At 43.6% G+C, this 19262-nt stretch overlaps 1 protein-coding gene across 1 annotated transcript in view; it reads right to left on the minus strand.

Annotated features, from left to right (window-relative positions):
- Positions 1-377: 377 nt before the first annotated feature.
- Positions 378-19262, minus strand: part of LOC139384521 (immunoglobulin superfamily DCC subclass member 4-like) — a 60058-nt gene continuing 41173 nt past the window's right edge. The window contains exons 9-20 of the mRNA XM_071129351.1: positions 18757-18894; positions 18268-18441; positions 16566-16802; positions 16275-16376; positions 15956-16139; positions 14564-14691; positions 13456-13626; positions 13197-13331; positions 12044-12146; positions 6051-6288; positions 5815-5943; positions 378-5167 (exon numbers count right to left, since the gene is read on the minus strand). Coding sequence (XP_070985452.1) covers positions 4481-5167; positions 5815-5943; positions 6051-6288; positions 12044-12146; positions 13197-13331; positions 13456-13626; positions 14564-14691; positions 15956-16139; positions 16275-16376; positions 16566-16802; positions 18268-18441; positions 18757-18894 — 2426 coding nt within the window. The 3' untranslated portion in view covers positions 378-4480. The remainder of the gene's footprint in view (positions 5168-5814; positions 5944-6050; positions 6289-12043; positions 12147-13196; positions 13332-13455; positions 13627-14563; positions 14692-15955; positions 16140-16274; positions 16377-16565; positions 16803-18267; positions 18442-18756; positions 18895-19262) is intronic.

Consider the following 19262-nt stretch of genomic DNA (forward strand, 5'->3'; position numbering starts at 1 on the left):
ATCCACTGCAACAAGTGCTATTTCCAGCTGAGATAAGACAAGACAAGCAGTATTACGTCATCTTCTGCCAGCTTGGCTCCCACATAAGGATTCTTATAAACATAATTTCCATTATTCATAATGATCTTCATTAAATTAAAAAGTAACCAACAAAAATGAGGTATTCTTGTGATAAAATTTCGATAAAAGAGAGGATCCCGTTATTGAACTAATGTGCATATTTGATCAGATTAGAGCAAGATATTACTACGTTGAGCATCGCATCTGCTTACTCTGGGCAATGACGCTTACAGTAAGGGACACTATGCACTGCAAGATATGTGGTTAGAAGGAAACAGTAAAAAGAACCAACTGGACCTCTTCAGTGAGAGCACACATTCTTCATGCCGGAGGTGGTTTTATGTCTTCAACGCTGGCTTTGTTTTCAACAGACCACACAAAGCCGCTGCAATAGGTGCCCCTCGAGTAAGAGTTTGAAACAGAGCTGACATTGACACTACAATGTAACAATGTATGTTAAAAACAGACGCTTTAGTAGAAATGTGAGTAAAGAACATGTAACAACTTCTGTAATGTTACAAAGATACAATACATACTATACGCCTGTGAGATTCAAATTAACTGTAAACAGTCACCTTCTCACAGCTTCACTCAGTCGAAAATAGATATTGGTAGTTATACTGTATACAGTCCTATTAAATCATGCATTGGGTGGACACCTTTCATTCAAATCTAACTGACTAAATAAACCTGAGTGAGTTAGTCAGAGCACAACGATCCATATCCGAAAGGACTTTTGTATCGATAATGACTGGACTAATTGTATAGATTATAGACGGACTGAGAACGTTTTCCTGATGATCATGCTGTAGAGGAGCAAAGTGCTGATCTCTTAGACCAGAAGGATTTGTCTTGAGAAAAAAAAAGGCAGAACAGGAACATGTAGCGTACGAGACTGAGAATGTATGGGTTAAGGGGTAAGACGACAACACAAAATTGACATTATTTTGCTTCGATAAAGTTTGAGCATGCCTGATCCTGAGTGAGAGCTGTTCAAAGTTTAAAACTGGAATGCTTTAGTTATGAGACTCTTCTATATGCCTCTGAGTTCTAGCACCTATCTGGACTAACTGAGTCCTCATTCATCTGACAGACCATAAGACTCAATGTCTTAGGCCACGTTTACAACAGGCCCATTATACCTGTATAGTCTTTGATATGGGCATACTCTAATTTAGACAAAAAGCCTCACACAAAGTATGACGAGATATTCTTGTCCTTGTGTGGAGAGACAATTTTGAATAAATATTTTGTTAGGGTACACAAAGTAAGTATAAGAAATGTAAGCATGCATTATGCTAAATAAAATAAAGATGCTTGTTTAAAAATGCTATAAAGAAAGAAATGAAAACGTGAAGGTAACACAACATTTACACCGCCAATGTAAAGTCTACACCACCTCCTACTTTTTTTCATATTTTGTTGCGTTACAAAGTGGGATTGAAGTCAATTTAATTGTATATTTTTTTGTCACTGATCTACACAAAATACTCCATAAGGTGAAAGTTTAAAGAACATTCTACACATTTACACGTTTACAAATTAATAAAAACTGAAATGACTGAAATATAGCTCTTGCACAAGTATTCACCCCTTTGTTTAGGCAAGCCTAAAGTAGTTCAGAAGTAACATTTGGCTGAAGAAATCACACAAGTTACATGGACTCTGAAATAATAGCGGTTGAACTGATTTTTGAACGACTAACCCTTCCTCTGTCCACCATACATACAACATCTGTAAGGTCCCTCAGTCAACTATTGAATTTTAAGCACAGATTCAACTACAAGACGAGGTATGCTTTTGGAAAGCCTCAAAGAAGGGCAGTGATTGGTAGATGGGTAACAATAACAAATCAGAGATTGAATATCTCTTTAAGCATCGTCAAGTTAATAATAACGCTGTGGGTGATGTATTAAACCACCCAGAGACATCAAAAATGCAGTCGTCCTTCTGAACTGAGCTGCAGGACAGGATGGAAACTGCTTAGGGATGTCATCATGGTGATTTTAAAACAGTTACAGAATTCAATGGCTGTAATGGGAGAAAACGGAGGATGGATCAACAAGATTGTAGTGACTCGACAATAATGACCTAAATGATAGTTAAAAGAGAATAGAAATATACAGATTACAAATATTCCAAAACATGCATATGTATGCAACAAGGCACTAAAGTAATATTGCAACAAAAAAACAAACAGCAAATGAATGCACCTTTTGGCCTAAATGCAAAGCATTATGTTTTGGGCAAATCCAACACAACACATCACTGAGTTACTGCCTTCTTATTTTCCAGCATGGTGTTGGCTGCATCATGGTATGGGTATGTTTGACATCGGCAAAGACGGGGGAGTTTTCAGGATGAAAAGAAAAGACGGGGCTAAGCACTGGAAAAATCTTAGAGGAAACCCTGCGTCAGTCTGCTTTACACCAGACACCTGGAGAGGAATTCACCTTTGAGCAGGACAATAACCTAAAACACAAAGCCAAATCTACACTGGTGTTGCTTACCAAGAAGACAGTGCATGTTCCTGAGAACCAAGTTACAGTTTTGACTTAAATCTGTGTGAATTTGTTGGGCAAGACTTGAACATTGCTGTCTAGCCATTATCCCCAACACCTATTGGGCAATCCATATGTGCAAAGCTTTTATGAGACTTACCCAAGAAGACTGAGGTGATTCTAACATGTATTGACTCAGGAGGGTGAATACTTACCTAACAAGTTATATTAAAGTTTGTTTTTTTCTCAAATCTTTAAAAAAAATTGAATTTTTCTTCCACTTTAAAATTACAGATTATCTAAAAATGTCAATTAAATCCATTTTAATTCCACTTTGTAACAAAAAAATGTGAAAAAAGTTCAAAGGGGTGTAGACTTTACATGTGATATTGTGAAAGACCTCAGGCTGGCGAGAGTCAAAAGTACAAAGAAAGACAGGAAATATGGCTGAAAATAGAAGTGGTTTCTAGGTCTATTTCTCTATGATATTTCCATCCCCCTCACCTGCAAAGGGAGGAGCTTAGACACAGCTGAGAAAGGATGAGTGAGATGGCATCACAAAGGGTGAGGCCTCCTGACAGAGCCTTGTTCATATGTAGTAGGTCTAGTAACAAGCTACCATATATTAGGCCTGGTCACTAAAATGCTGCATTATTTCCCCAAGTTGAAAAGTGATTTGCGGTAATTGGTCAATTCAAAATGTTTATCTTTTCCGGTCCAAAGTAGATGTGACGACAGTTGGAAACCCAAATCTAATGGAACGACTGATAAAGGGGAAAAGGGCAATAAACAGAGATCTGAGACAGGCCGTTATGTACCATACGTGTCATTTCCTGTAGGGAATACGCATCGATGTATACAGAAAGAAGGGGACAGGAAATTATTCCTGAAAGTAGTGAAGGCTATGAATTCAAACAGTTAAAAAACAGATTCTAAAAGATGCACCTATCTGCATGACACTATTAAAATCACCAACAAACCATCCTGTAAAGAAATGAGGTAGTGCTGTTGACTGGGAGCAAAACCAGGAGACCGCTGCTATAAGATGTGTTATTTTGTCATACACCTGCACATCTCATCTAGTCCTCCCCCCAAAAAATAATGCTACCTATATCAACTACATGTACTGTATGCGGTTCCTTCAAATTATCTTCAATTGCCTAATTTATTTTCCCTTTTCAACATATTTGTCCTATTTTTATTGAATACAATCATCTATATAAATATACAGAGGTTAAAAATGCTCCTAAAATATTAGGCACCTGAGACCCCCAAGCTCCATTCAGGGAATGTGTGTGTGGATCCTGAGACAGCAGGAGGTTGGAGAGAGAGAGAGAGAGACAGGTCTGCACTCTGTGTCTAAATATAAGGCTTCTTTCCTGGTGCTGAGGCAGGCAGCATCCATACAGTGGAACAGCCAATAGGAACAGCTCAGTCATTTGAAAGGAGCCAGAGTGAGTGAAAGGGCCACATGGTCACGGTTCTGCTCCATCTTCATCCATGGTGCTGAATCAAGAGCCTCTCCACCACCATCAGCTGACCAAAGGTAGGTCTTGAAGTACCACACGCCCACACTCATTCTAAGAGTCCAACAGGTCAAGGCTTATGAAAAAAGGAATATCCTGCTTTCTACACTATGATTCCGTCATCGTACGTCTGTAATAGGAGCCTGTAGCAATGTACAGATTAAGGCCAGACTAACATACTGCTTCTATGCAACAAAATGAATACCCATACATACTAGCACTAAAAAATATATACTGTATATATACACATATAAAACAATGGATTCAAAGTACTGAGCCAGGAAGAAGAAAATCAGATACTGAGGTGCTTTAAAAAACAAAACATTTGATTCATCATGGATGAGAAAAAGAAAGAAGTCCAGTTGGTCTTTGTGTGGGGGTTTGTTCCTCTTGCTAAGGGCACAGGTAGCTGTGCACTGCTGAGTTAGAGTGGACAAGGCCGGCGCTGACGAAAGGAGAGGGGGCCGGGGGAGGGGGGCAGTGTCTGGAGTCCCCGTTCCCCAGGGTCTCCTGCCCTGGCCGCAGGGGCTTGGTGGAGTGGAAGCCGTTGGTGAGCCCCATTTCCGGGTGCCGCCCCACATCTACAGTCAGCTGCGCTGCCACGCCCACCATGCCCCCAACAATGCCCTCTGGCTGCCCATTATGATTGGACACTGGCTCCAGGACAGGGCCGGATGGGACCTTGGGCAGGGGTTGTGTCTGTAGGGACTCCTCCCCTGGTGATAGAAGTTGTGGTGCCTGGGCAGCCTGACTGACTGGCTCCCCTGGGTGTTGTGGTGCCTGGGCAGGCTGTCTGACTGGCTCCTCTGGAAGATGTGGTGCCTGGGCAGGCTGTCTCACTGGCTCCCCTGGATGTTGTGTCCCCTTTGGGTGTAAAGGGGCCTGGGCAGGCTGTCTGACTGGGGAGTAAGCTGCCTCGGACAGTGAAGGCCCCCTGGTGGCCTGAGAGTGCTCTTCCGTGTCACTCTGCGCCTCCTGCTGCTCCTTCTCCAGGTCGTTCAGCTCAGAGTGAACTATGACCTCTGCCTCCACCTGGTTACTACTGCACAGGGAGGAGTCCAGTTGGTCCTCGGGGTTGCCCTGAAACACACCACACACAGTTAGCAGACATTTAATTATTTAATTTCATACAGTCAGCCCATGTAACAGTGGAGTCCTACAAGGCAGTGTGTTTGTACTCCTGTTGTTCTGTATTAACATAGAACTGTAAATGACCTTACACCAGTGGTGTCAATCATAACTGAAAGGCAGCCATAATACAATTATAAACACAGTCATTATTTCTTGCTATGCTATCTAGCTTTCTGAACTGCTTACCATTCTCTAAATTAAATCACTGAGAATGCGACTGAAATGTCACCAGTAAAATAGAGCAGTGGTGGTATGAGGTGTGACTGCAAAATAAACGAGGGATTCATTATAGATTAATTATAGCTTTCCCCTCCTACACTTTTGAAGGGTATGAGAGTGCCTTAACAGTGGCAGAGTAATTAATTTATCAGATGCACGATCAAGCGGCTCATTCAGCTTTCAGCCAGTGTCACATTCTAATTAGCTATACGTCATCCTGACACCTCGTTCACTGTTTCATTACTTCCTGTTCAGCTCTCACACACACCTCTCTACCTCTAAACCAGCTCTTACTGCTCTTCTAGACGCATGCTTGCACACACAAACCACTTTCTACCCCATCTACCTCTTATTCTTGTACACACACACGCACACACCTTGCCATTCTCTGTGGTGTCCATGTCCAAAGTTCCATTGTTGAGCGTTGGAGAGTCCTCTGTGATGGTATCCCTGTATTTGGAGATCCGGTTGGCCCAGTTACGACTAACTGACCCATTCCAAGCAGCCTGGAGAATGACAAGGTCAGAAGAAAAACACGACTCAACAAGTAATCTTCAAAAGTACTATATTTGTAGTTGTTTCTAGTGTGGTATCTAGTGTCCTGACTACTCACCATGAGCTCAGCTCCTAGGGCATCGTCCCCTATTCCTACATTACCCATGAGGCTGTGCTCCTCAGTGGGCTCTGTGAGGGGCTGGGTGCAGTCATGTTCATGGTCCAGGCTGCCCAGGGGCATCAGGGTCTCTAGCTCATGGCAATCACTGCATTCTGGCACCATGGTGGGCACAGACTGACACCCATGATGGTACTGTGGGGGCAGAGCAGTGGAGTCCAGCCCTCCAGACACCTCTCTGGTTACACAGCACAGAGGAGTGACACAGGTTAAGGATTAGAGTTATGTCACTGCACATGGTTTAACCTCAGACCACAGTATACAAACAAGGATGATCATTAACAATTGTGGTTTTTATAGGAAAACGTCTGGATTTTTCCAATGAAGCCCTTTATTGACTTCCCCAGAGTCAGATGAACTCGTGGATACCATTTGTATGTCTCTGCGTCCAGTACGAAGGAAGTTGGAGGTAGTTTCGCGAGCCAATGCTAACTAGCATTAGTGCAATGCCTGGAAGTCTATAGGTATTAGAGGTCGACTGATTAATCGGAATGGCCGATTAATTAGGGACGATTTCAAGTTTTCATAACAATTGGAAATCTGTATTTTTGGACGCAGATTTTGCCGATTTTTTTTACAACTTTTTTAACTAGGCAAGTCAGTTAATAACCTCTTGGGCTAGGGGGCAGAATTTTCACTGTTGGATAAATAGCGTGCCCAATTTAAACTTCCTGCTACTCATGCCAAGAATATAAGATATGCATATTATTCATATATGTGGATAGGAAACACTCAGAGGTTTCTAAAACTGTTTGAATCATGTCTGTGAGTATAACAGAACTTATGTAGCAGGCAAAACCCAGAGGACTAACTGTTCAAAATAAAAAATGTTTCCCCTCTCTGTTCCCTGGGTTGTCATTGCCAAGGGATATTTCATAGGAACCTGTTTTCAGTTCCTACCTCTTCCACTGGATGTCACCAGTCTTTGAAATTTGGTTGAGGTTATTCCTTTGTGCAATGAAGAAGTAGGCCAACTCGGAACTGGGTAACACTTTTGTGAGTTGCGCAAGACGTGAAAAGCAGCGCTGGTTTGTTTTCATTCCTGTATTGAACACAGATTGCTCCGTCTACAATTTGATTGATTATTAAAGTTTAAAAATACCTAAAGTTGTATTACAAAAGTAGTTTGAAATATTTTGGCAAAGTTTATAGGCAACTTTTGAAATATTTTGTAGTGACGTTGCGTTTTTTGTAAGCTGTTTTTTTCTGGATCAAATGCGCTTTATAAAATGGACATTTTTAAGATATATGGACAGAATTAATCGAACAAAATGACCAATTGTGATGTTTATGGGACATATTGGAGTGCCAACAAAAGCAGCTCGTCAAAGGTAAGGCATGTTTTATATTTTATTTCAGCGTTTTGTGTAGCGCCTGCAGGGCTGAAATATGCTAACTCCTTTGTTTACTGCTGGTGCAGACAGTGCAGGCTATCAGATAATAGCTTCTTATGCTTTCGCCGAAAAGCATTTTTTAAATCTGACATGTTGGCTGGATTCACAACGAGTGTATCTTTAATTGAGTATCTTACATGTGTGATTTAATGAATTTTATAGCATTTTATTTGAATCTGGCGCTCTGCATTTTCCCTGGCTTTTGGCCAGTTGGGACATTTGCGTCCCGCCTATCCCTAACTAGTTTTAAGAACACATTCTTATTTTCAATGACGGCCTGTGATGGTCTGTGTTTATCTGGTCTCCACGTTGATTGACAGGAATGGGATAGCAAACAAAGCAATGCAATCAAACAGCGAAAGCAGACGTGGGGGACCTGTCCGCCTGCAGCGGGATCAAATAAGAGACATGAACTGCACTAGAGCAGAGCTGCATTGCAATATTGATGCTTTACTGGGGAAACAGTGGACAAAGAGAATTTTAAAATTGATTTTACCTTTATTTAACTAGGCAAGTCAGTTAAGAACAAATTCTTATTTTCAATTATGGCCTAGGAACGGTGGGTTAACTGCCTTGTTCAGGGGCAGAACGACAGATTTTTACTTTGTCAGCTCTGGGATTCAATCTTGCAACCTTACGGTTACTAGTCCAACACTCTAACCACCTGCCTCTCATTGCACTCCACAAGGAGCCTGCCTGTTACGCAAATGCAGTAGAAGCCAAGGTAAGTTGCTAGCTAGCATTAAACTTATCTTATAAAAAACAATCAATCATAATCACTAGTTAACTACACATGGTTGATGATATTACTAGTCTATCTAGCGTGTCCTGCGTTGCATATAATCGATGCAACGCTGGGGGATGATTTAACAAAAGTGCATTTTGCGAAAAAAGCACAATCGTTGGACGACTGTACCTAACCATAAACACCAATGCCTTTCTTAAAATCAATACACAGAAGTATATATTTTTTAACCTGCATATTTAGCTAAAAAAAAATCCAGGTTAGCTGGCAATATTAACCAGGTGAAATTGTGTCACTTCTCTTCTGTTCATTGCACCAGAGTAGTTGTTATGCAACAGTTTGGGCCACCTGGCTCATTGCGAACTAATTTGCCAGAATATTACGTAAATATGACATAACATTGAAGGTTGTACAATGTAACAAGAATATTTAGACGTAGGGATGTTAGATAAAATACCGAATGGTTCCGTATTTCACTGAAAGACTAAACGTCTTGTTTTCGAGATGATAGTTTCCAGATTCGACCATATTTCTGTGTGTTATGTTATAATTAAGTCTATGATTTGATAGAGCAGTCTGACTGAGTGGTGGTAATCAGCAGCAGGCTCGTAAGCTTTCATTCAAACAGCACTTTCGTGTGTTTTGCCAGCAGCTCTTCGCAAGCACAGCGCTGTTTATGACTTCAAGCCTATTAACTCCCGAGATTAGGCTGGTGTAACCGATGTGAAATGGCTAGCTAGTTAGCGGGGTGCGCGCTAATAGTGTTTCAAACGTCACTCGTTTGGGCCGCGGCTTTTGTGGAGCGATGGGTAACGCTGCTTCGAGTGTGGCTGTTGTCGATGTGTTCCTGGTTCGAGCCCAGGTAGGGGCGAGGAGAGGAAGCTATACTGTTACACTGGCAATACTAAAGTGCCTTTAAGAACATCCAATAGTCAAAGGTTAATGAAATACAAATGGTATAGAGAGAAATAGTCCTATAAATACTAGATTAACTACAACCTAAAACCTATTACCTTGAAATATTGAAGTCTCATGTTAAAAGGAACCACCAACTTTCATATGTTCTCATGTTCTGAGTAAAGGAACTCAAACGTTAGCTTTTTTACATGGCACATATTGCACTTTTACTTCTCCAACACTTTGTTTTTGCATTATTTAAACCAAATTGAACATGTTTAATTATTTATTTGAGGCTAAATTGATTTTTATTTAAGTATTATTTTAAGTTAAAATAAGTGTTAATTCAGTATTGTTGTAATTGTCATTATTACAAATAAACACTTATATATTTTATTTATTTATTTTTTTAAATCGGCCGATTAATCGGCATCGGCTTTTTTTGGTCCTCCAATAATTGGTATCGGCGTTGTATATACAGTGCCTTGCGAAAGTATTCGGCCCCCTTGAACTTTGCGACCTTTTGCCACATTTCAGGCTTCAAACATAAAGATATAACTGTATTATTTTGTGAAGAATCAACAACAAGTGGGACACAATCATGAAGTGGAACGACATTTATTGGATATTTCAAACTTTTTTAACAAATCAAAAACTGAAAAATTGGGCGTGCAAAATTATTCAGCCCCTTTACTTTCAGTGCAGCAAACTCTCTCCAGAAGTTCAGTGAGGATCTCTGAATGATCCAATGTTGACCTAAATGACTAATGATGATAAATACAATCCACCTGTGTGTAATCAAGTCTCCGTATAAATGCACCTGCACTGTGATAGTCTCAGAGGTCCGTTAAAAGCGCAGAGAGCATCATGAAGAACAAGGAACACACCAGGCAGGTCCGAGATACTGTTGTGAAGAAGTTTAAAGCCGGATTTGGATACAAAAAGATTTCCCAAGCTTTAAACATCCCAAGGAGCACTGTGCAAGCGATAATATTGAAATGGAAGGAGTATCAGACCACTGCAAATCTACCAAGACCTGGCCGTCCCTCTAAACTTTCAGCTCATACAAGGAGAAGACTGATCAGAGATGCAGCCAAGAGGCCCATGATCACTCTGGATGAACTGCAGAGATCTACAGCTGAGGTGGGAGACTCTGTCCATAGGACAACAATCAGTCGTATATTGCACAAATCTGGCCTTTATGGAAGAGTGGCAAGAAGAAAGCCATTTCTTAAAGATATCCATAAAAAAGTGTTGTTTAAAGTTTGCCACAAGCCACCTGGGAGACACACTAAACATGTGGAAGAAGGTGCTCTGGTCAGATGAAACCAAAATTGAACTTTTTGGCAACAATGCAAAACGTTATGTTTGGCATAAAAGCAACACAGCTGAACACACCATCCCCACTGTCAAACATGGTGGTGGCAGCATCATGGTTTGGGCCTGCTTTTCTTCAGCAGGGACAGGGAAGATGGTTAAAATTGATGGGAAGATGGATGGAGCCAAATACAGGACCATTCTGGAAGAAAACCTGATGGAGTCTGCAAAAGACCTGAGACTGGGACGGAGATTTGTCTTCCAACAAGACAATGATCCAAAACATAAAGCAAAATCTACAATGGAATGGTTCAAAAATAAACATATCCAGGTGTTAGAATGGCCAAGTCAAAGTCCAGACCTGAATCCAATCGAGAATCTGTAGAAAGAACTGAAAACTGCTGTTCACAAATGCTCTCCATCCAACCTCACTGAGCTCGAGCTGTTTTGCAAGGAGGAATGGGAAAAAATGTCAGTCTCTCGATGTGCAAAACTGATAGAGACATACCCCAAGCAACTTACAGCTGTAATCGCAGCAAAAGGTGGCGCTACAAAGTATTAACTTAAGGGGGCTGAATCATTTTGCACGCCCAATTTTTCAGTTTTTGATTTGTTAAAAAAGTTTGAAATATCCAATAAATGTCGTTCCACTTCATGATTGTGTTGTTGATTCTTCACAAAAAAATCCAGTTTTATATCTTTATGTTTGAAGCCTGAAATGTGGCAAAAGGTCGCAAAGTTCAAGGGGGCCGAATACTTTCGCAAGGCACTGTACTAACTGTACATTGTGCTAAAGCGAAATGACCTCTAACTTCCTTCATACTGGACAAAGAGACATGGACATGGTATCCATGAGTTCATCTGCCTCTGGGGAAGTAGATAAAGGAAGGCCTCATTGGGATGTTGGCAAAGTATCCTTTTAAAAACAAATATGAGGAATGCATTGTCATAGACAGTCATTACAACTATAACAGTAGGATGAACAAAATATTGTCACTCCCATCTCAAATTGTGATGGCTAGCTGGATTCACTATATATAGTACACACTGGAATTCAAACGAGCTAAATACCAAAACAGACAGTAATAATAGTTGTTCCATATTAATGCAAAATTATTCAAAATTATTCACATCTGAAATGTCAAATGTGCAGCATGAAGACATGGACCCCCCCTGGGTCTCACACAAAAGTCATCCTAATTCTGTAGCTATATAAAACATCTCCAAAACCTCCACTTCTATTTAAATCAGTTTACTGCTCTCCCTGCCAAACCCAATGCAGGGAAACATGACTTTTGTTTCATATTCTTTCCTGCTCATTAACCGCACAGCTTCATAATAGACCAAGAGCAGCAGCCATCTGTGGTGCTCTGTCTTTCAGGACACACTCCCCAACATCTGCCTGTCTGTCTCTCTGCTGCTGCAGCTTCACACACACACACACACACACACACACACACACACACCCTTAAATCTTACAATGCCAGTGAAAGCTTAATGATCCTCAAATCCTAGACGTACATACTAAAGTAGACATACTAAAATAGACAGTAATTTGCTTTCAGGTGGCCTCTTCTTACCTGGCCTTGCCGTTGCGGAAGCTGACACACATACAAAGGAGCATGCTGAGCAGCCCCAGACACACACCAACTATGATGCCTGTCACTGCATGGATGTCCAGCTCTATAGAGAACAGAGAACAGCCCAGGAAAGGCATGCAGGAAACGGGGAGAGAAAACAGACGAGATACTGGATGAGTATCTGAACCTGTCAGCACAGGACGCAGTTAGAGAACAGAAGGTAAGTGGGAGGATGAATGATAATATAGTGTATATACAGTATGATGACAGCCGGATTCCACCGCTCAATCAATTTCAGCGGGCCATGAAGGAACCAATTCACACTTCCAGGGAGGGAGATATTAATTGAGCTTGGGCAATTGCTGTCTATCTGGCAGCAGAGTGGAGAGAGGACAGATGGTGCTTGCTCCGCTCTCGCCCGCCCACAATCACATTGCATTTACTACTCAGCAGGACCAGAATAAACCTGCTACTCGGTCATCTTAGATTGTCTCCCAGAGGAGGATGGACTCCCCTAGCGCCAATGTTGTGACCTTTTTCTTCTGCATGGAGCTCTCGCCTGGCTTGTTTCTAGATGCTCGAGTTTAGCTGTTGTGCTCATTATTCTCTGATGGACAAAGTGTAATTGGGCTACAAATAGATAATGACTGATGGAGGTCTCCTTGAGAAGCCCAATGAAACTGCAGTAGTATTCAACAGTGTGCACATATCCCTCTTTCTTTTTCCCTGCCAAGCCGCCATAGAATGAGCCGCTCTGTCACAGGCCCCTTCACCGTGGTTATAGGCAAGGTGTCATCCACAGCTCTTCTGCTTCTCAAAGTCAGATATGAAGTTGAGTCACAGAGCTCTCTGGGTGCAGCGGGTGCTGAGGCCACCCCTTTAATATTCACCTCAGAAGGCCAGAGAGTGAGGAGAGATATGACACAGGCTCCCCAAAGTGACAGCCTCCTGCAGGCTTCTCTGCCCCACTGGCAGGGATGGATTAACCACTTTAAAGGACTCTCTGTGTGTGTGTGTGTGTGTGTGTGTGTGTGTGTGTGTGTGTGTGTGTGTGTGTGTGTGTGTGTGTGTGTGTGTGTGTGTGTTAGGAAATACTTATGTAAGTGATGACACACACACCATCACAGTATATGTAGACAGTAGACCCACTCACCATATTTCCTGGGAGGAGTGTGCACATCTTTCACTGGGGAGTAAGGCCCAACCCCCACCTCAGTGGATGCCCTCATCTTAAAGAAGTATTGTGTCCCACTAGACAGCCCTGCTACCTCAGCACTCATGATGGTCCCTAAGAGGGAGGGAGAGAGAGAGGGGGAGAAGGAGGTAAGTGTGTGAGTCATTAACAGTCTCATTTGCATCCACTTATAGAACCCACACAGTTCCTCGCAACAGCCGCAGCTTCAACCACCCACCATCTTGGGAGAGGTTGTTCCACAGGTGCTCAGGCTGGCTGAGGTTGATGGTGTATAGGATCCTGTAGCTGATGATGATGCCATTGGGCTCCACAGGCGGGCGCCAGTTCACCAACACAGAGGAGGAGTCCAAGGCACTGAGCTGCAGCTCCGCTGGGGGGGTGGAGGGTACTGGGGACACAGAAGGGGGGGGGGGGAGGGGGGAGTCAGTAATCACAACACAGAAATAAAGCACCACAGCGGGCTGGCCACACAGTCTTTGTGTGGCTGGCTGGGACAGGTGTGACACCCCTCTGGGACAAGGTGCCCTTGCCACCTGGTCATAAAGTGGGGGCTGAGGGCAGGGACTGGGTCTCAGGTGACAGAGGGCGGTATAGTATGGGATCCGGCAGGCAGCTACCCCGGCTGTGTCAAACCAAAGACCCCTACTTCGTTGCCCTGGTAATGAATCCCCTGCTGACTGGCCCCTCCTGGCCAGTATTCACAAAGCGTCTCAATGCTGATCTAGGATCAGTTTGACATTTTAGATCATAATGAATAAGACAGAGAGGACTTGATGCTAGAACAGCACTCGTCCCTGGCTCCTCCCTGACACCACTTGGCTGAACTGATTGATGGGCCCTGCCAATTATCTCCCTACGCCCCTAAAGATGAATCCCTTCTCTGTTAACCTGCCTCAATCACACTTGCTTAGTCTCACACATAGACCGTTTTGTATTGCTATCCTTGTGGGGACCAAATAATTGATTCCCATTCAAAATCCCATTTTCTCTAACCCTAAATCTAACCCTAGCCTTAACCCTTGACCTAACCGTAACCCTAACCATAACCCCAAACCCCTAACCCTAAAACAAACCTAACCTTAACTCCTAACCCATAACTCCTAACCTTGTTTTACTATACTTGTGAGGACTTCTGGTGCCCACAAGGATAGTAAAACAAAACCACACATACACCAACGAACTACACACCTCTGTCAGAAACAAAAACACCCACACAGAGGAAGTGAAAGTGAGCGACAGAGCATACTGAACGCAAGCATCCACCTTTATGTTACACTGGATGCACAGATTTGTCCACTACACTGATGAGAACAGGCGAGACTTACTGTCAGTGAGAGTGGACTCCTCCACGGTGCCGCTGAAGGGGCCAACCACATCTCCTCCATTGGACTGCACAGCCAGCTCATAGCGGGTGTAGGGTTTTAGCGCCCCCAAGAGGATCTCCTGAGCAGAGCTGCAAAACACAGTTTGGGAGAGAAGAAAATAATGAAAGAATGAATCACAAATGGGAAAACTTACACGTCCTTCCTTCCATTCATAACCTGAATATCGATTTAGCCATTCTGGAAGAAATATTACATTTCAACAAAAAGGGCTTCTTTAATGTGATCGAACTTCAGATAATGGAATTTGGAACTTCCATTTTCCTCTAAAAGAAGCTGGATACTTGGTATAGTAAGAGACCAGGATATGTGTTGTGTTTGGGGTGGTCCCTGACTGACCTGGTGTAGTAAGAGACCAGGAGATGTGTTGTGTTTGGGATGGTCCCTGACTGACCTGGTGTAGTAGGAGACCAGGAGATGTGTTGTGTTTGGGATGGTCCCTGACTGACCTGGTGTAGTAAGAGACCAGGAGATGTGTTGTGTTTGGGGTGGTCCCTGACTGACCTGGTGTAGTAGGAGACCAGGAGATGTGTTGTGTTTGGGATGGTCCCTGACTGACCTGGTGTAGTAGGAGACCAGGAGATGTGTTGTGTTTGGGATGGTCCCTGACTGACCTGGTGTAGTAGGAGACCAGTCGATGTGTTGTGTTTGGGGTGGTCCCTGACTGACCTGGTGTAGTAAGAGACCAGGAGATGTGTTGTGTTTGGGATGGTCCCTGACTGACCTGGTGTAGTAGGAGACCAGGAGATGTGTTGTGTTTGGGATGGTCCCTGACTGACCCGGTGTAGTAGGAGACCAGGAGATGTGTTGTGTTTGGGATGGTCCCTGACTGACCTGGTATAGTAAGAGACCAGGAGACGTGTTGTGTTTGGGGTGGTGGTGGTCCCTGACTGACCTGGTGTAGTAAGAGACCAGGCGATGTGTTGTGTTTGGGATGGTCCCTGACTGACCTGGTGTAGTAAGAGACCAGGAGATGTGTTGTGTTTGGGATGGTCCCTGACTGACCTGGTGTAGTAAGAGACCAGGAGATGTGTTGTGTTTGGGATGGTCCCTGACTGACCTGGTGTAGTAAGAGACCAGGAGATGTGTTGTGTTTGGGATGGTCCCTGACTGACCTGGTGTAGTAAGAGACCAGGAGATGTGTTGTGTTTGGGATGGTCCGTGACTGAGCTGGTGTAGTAAGAGACCAGGAGATGTGTTGTGTTTGGGATGGTCCCTGACTGACCTGGTGTAGTAAGAGACCAGGAGATGTGTTGTGTTTGGGATGGTCCCTGACTGACCTGGTGTAGTAAGAGACCAGGAGATGTGTTGTGTTTGGGATGGTCCCTGACTGACCTGGTGTAGTAGGACACAAGCGATGCGTTTCTAATGCCCGTCGGGCTGCAGCGTACAGTGTAGTTGATGATGCGGACGTTGCTGAAGCGAGGTTTCTCCCAGCGCAGCCAGATGGATGTGGAGCTGTTGGCTGTAGCCTTGATGCTGCTGGGGGGCAGGGGAGGGGGGTTCCCCTTAGGCGGCGCTGCAAAAACACACTGCCAGTTTATACACAAATATTGGTATTGTACAGACTTTCTTTAACACTGACAGACAGAATAGACTGACACACAAACTCGCACACACACACACACACACACCGATGAATGAAGACACACACCTTTGCCATGTGCCTTCTCCGTCCTGCCCTTCCATCCTGCAGCATAGCCATCCGTCTGCTTATTGAAGGCCCACACCTTCACTTCATATAGTCTGTCAGGGACTGACACACACAGAGAAATATATAGAAACGTAAACACGCCAAATTATACATAACCACAAGAAAGCCTGGCATAATGACCACGAGGTCCAAACATGTTATTAAGAGTCACATTTTTCCAAACAAATATTATCACCTGGACCAGTAGGAAGGGATTTAAACAACACTGGCATGTGAACATCCCAGACTCACCCAGACTAGAGACCTCATGATGTTTGACCCTCTTGCGGAGCTTGATGGTGTGGGCCTCCATCCTCCTCACCCTCTCCCTCTCAGGATGAGCCTCCCCATTGGTCAGCTCCTCACCAACCACCTCCCTGCAAAAGAGCTTGTAGCCGGAGATCTGCGTGTGATTGGGCGGGGGCTGCCATGTGACATGGAGGGAGTTCATTTTGGCCCTAACCTTCAGCTCTGTGGGAGCAAAGATCACTGGGAAAGACGAAAAGCAAACAAGGCACCAGCGTGAAACAACGTTACTGGAGCTTATAACATGATTCAACAAAACAAGATCCAGACATTGATTTATTGTACCAACTCAATTTGACAATCTCCTAATGACTATAACATTAAATCATATAATTCTATAGACCTGTATCTAGAACAGGTGCCGCCTTAATTGGGGAGGATGGGATTATAGTAATAGCTTATGATAATTAATGGAATGGTATCAACTGGTTTGTGTGTGTTCAAATACCATTCCATTTCTTCTATTCCAGCCATTATTCACATGAACTGACAATTCAGTAAGATGATCTTCTTGTGTGTATTAACAGATTTTCTTCTCATGTGAATGAAAGGCATTCGTGAGAGCTTAGTCACTGTATAGAAACGGATTGAATAGATTTCTGCCTTTACCAAGAACCTCAGACACATACATTGTAAGAGGCACAGTCAGCCCTGTTGCCTTGCCCCTGAATGGAGAGCAATTGTATGGCTGATGCAAATGTGTAGGTGAAGGTGTATTCAACAACATGACACTGCCCAGCCATGAACAGTCAGCTTGAATGGAAGGCCGCAGTGTTATTTTCAGTGCTAGTATACTTAGGTATTGTCAAACCCTGATCTGTTTCACCCGTCTTTGTGCTCACCCATTATCCACATTATTCCAAGTGTATTTAAACCCGTGTTCTGTTTGTCTGTTGCCAGTTTGTTTTGTTCATCAAGCCTACCCGCGTTTTTCCCGTTGCTCGTCTTTTTCTAGTTCCTCTTTTCCAGTTTTCCTGGTTCTTGACCATTCTGCCTGCCCTGAGCCTGCCTGCCGTTCTGTACCTTGTCACACCACTCTGGATTACTGACTTCTTCCTGCCCTGACCCCATGACTGCCTGCCGTTCTGTACTTTATGGACTCTGATCTGGATTACTGACCTCTGCCTACCCCTTGACCTGTCATTTTATCTGACCCCTGTTCTAGTAATAAACGTTTGTTACTTCGACACTGTCTGCACCTGAGTCTTCTCCTGAAACGTGATAGTTCTAGCATGAGAATGGGAAGGTGGAGGCTGCTCTTATGTACAAGGATAATAAAAATATATATGGATATCAGTTTGACTACATCTATCATTTGTTTATGGTGTGCTTGTTATTACTGCATGCCTGACAAGCATTTCGCCACACCCGCAATAACATCTGCTAAACACGTGTATAAAATGTGATTTTTGGATTTGGATTTTCTGAAACTTTGTTCCCCCTGCTGCTGTCTTGATTGGACCCAGGTCTATCTTGAAAAAGAAATGTTCTCAATGAGATTACCTGGATAAATAAAGGTTAAGGACCATACCGGGTCAGGTCACTTATTGTGGTGGATATTGATGCTGAAGTTGAAGGGCGTGTGTGTGTGAGAGAGAGTGAGACACACACACACACACACACAGACAGACAGACAGAGAGGTCTCACCCATGCTGTGGTTAAAGTGGGCTGGGGTGTGGTGCTGGTTCCACTCTGACGGCACACCAAAGCCTGCTCCCGTTCCCGCCGCCACCCGCAGCCGATAGGCCTGGTTAGGCTGCAGCTCCCGCAAGGTAAGCTGAGTCTCATTCCCCCCCACCTCCACAGAAAACACGTTGTTCACTGCAGTAAACACACACACATTAGATGCAACCCATCTTCTTGAAAGGCCACTCATGGCACACTATCACCACAATCCATTATCCTATTATGTAAGACCTGATGACTCATTGTATACCATGGATAGAACAGAACACTTTATGCTTTGGGCTTATACCCTAAGTCACCCTTCAATACTTAATGTTTAAAATCCACAATTGTTCTTCCTGAAACATGAACACATGTACCACCACTTTCTAATGCCAGACAGTGTTGCAATAACACAGGACAGCAGTGTAGTACTGTGGCCTCCGTGACAGTAGATGGCGCTGGGCTCACCCTGTTCCAGTGTGGAGTAGTCGATGCGGTAGCGGGTGACAGCTCCTCTGCTGTGCTGGGAGGACAGGGGCAGCCACATAACTCTGATGTCTGTAGGGGAGGTGCTGAGCAGGGACAGCTGTGGAGGGGCACTGGGTACTGTGGGGTGGAGCATGGCAGGACATTCTTGGTATTAACGTGTCATTACAGCTAACCCTTGATCTAGTGACTGGTGACTTAAGTAGCCGATCATATTCTCTGGAGGGGCACAGGGGAGTACAGCATGTCAGATCAGGTACAGGACACTCTTAGTATCCATACATCAACCATTCTATTATGCAGTCTACTAAACTACTTTATTAATTACATTAGCTCTTAGCAACCAAGTAGAATCACATAGTTAGTTGACGGGCAACAATATCTACTTTTGTGCGTCATTGGTGCATAATATAGGTCGTATTACAGTTGACTGTGTCGTGCAGTCTATTTATTCTCAAGTGTACAATGACTCATGTAGGCTGTTGTAT

Source organism: Oncorhynchus clarkii, chromosome 26 (genome assembly GCF_045791955.1).
Source record: "Oncorhynchus clarkii lewisi isolate Uvic-CL-2024 chromosome 26, UVic_Ocla_1.0, whole genome shotgun sequence".
Classification (NCBI taxonomy): Eukaryota; Metazoa; Chordata; class Actinopteri; order Salmoniformes; family Salmonidae; genus Oncorhynchus; species Oncorhynchus clarkii.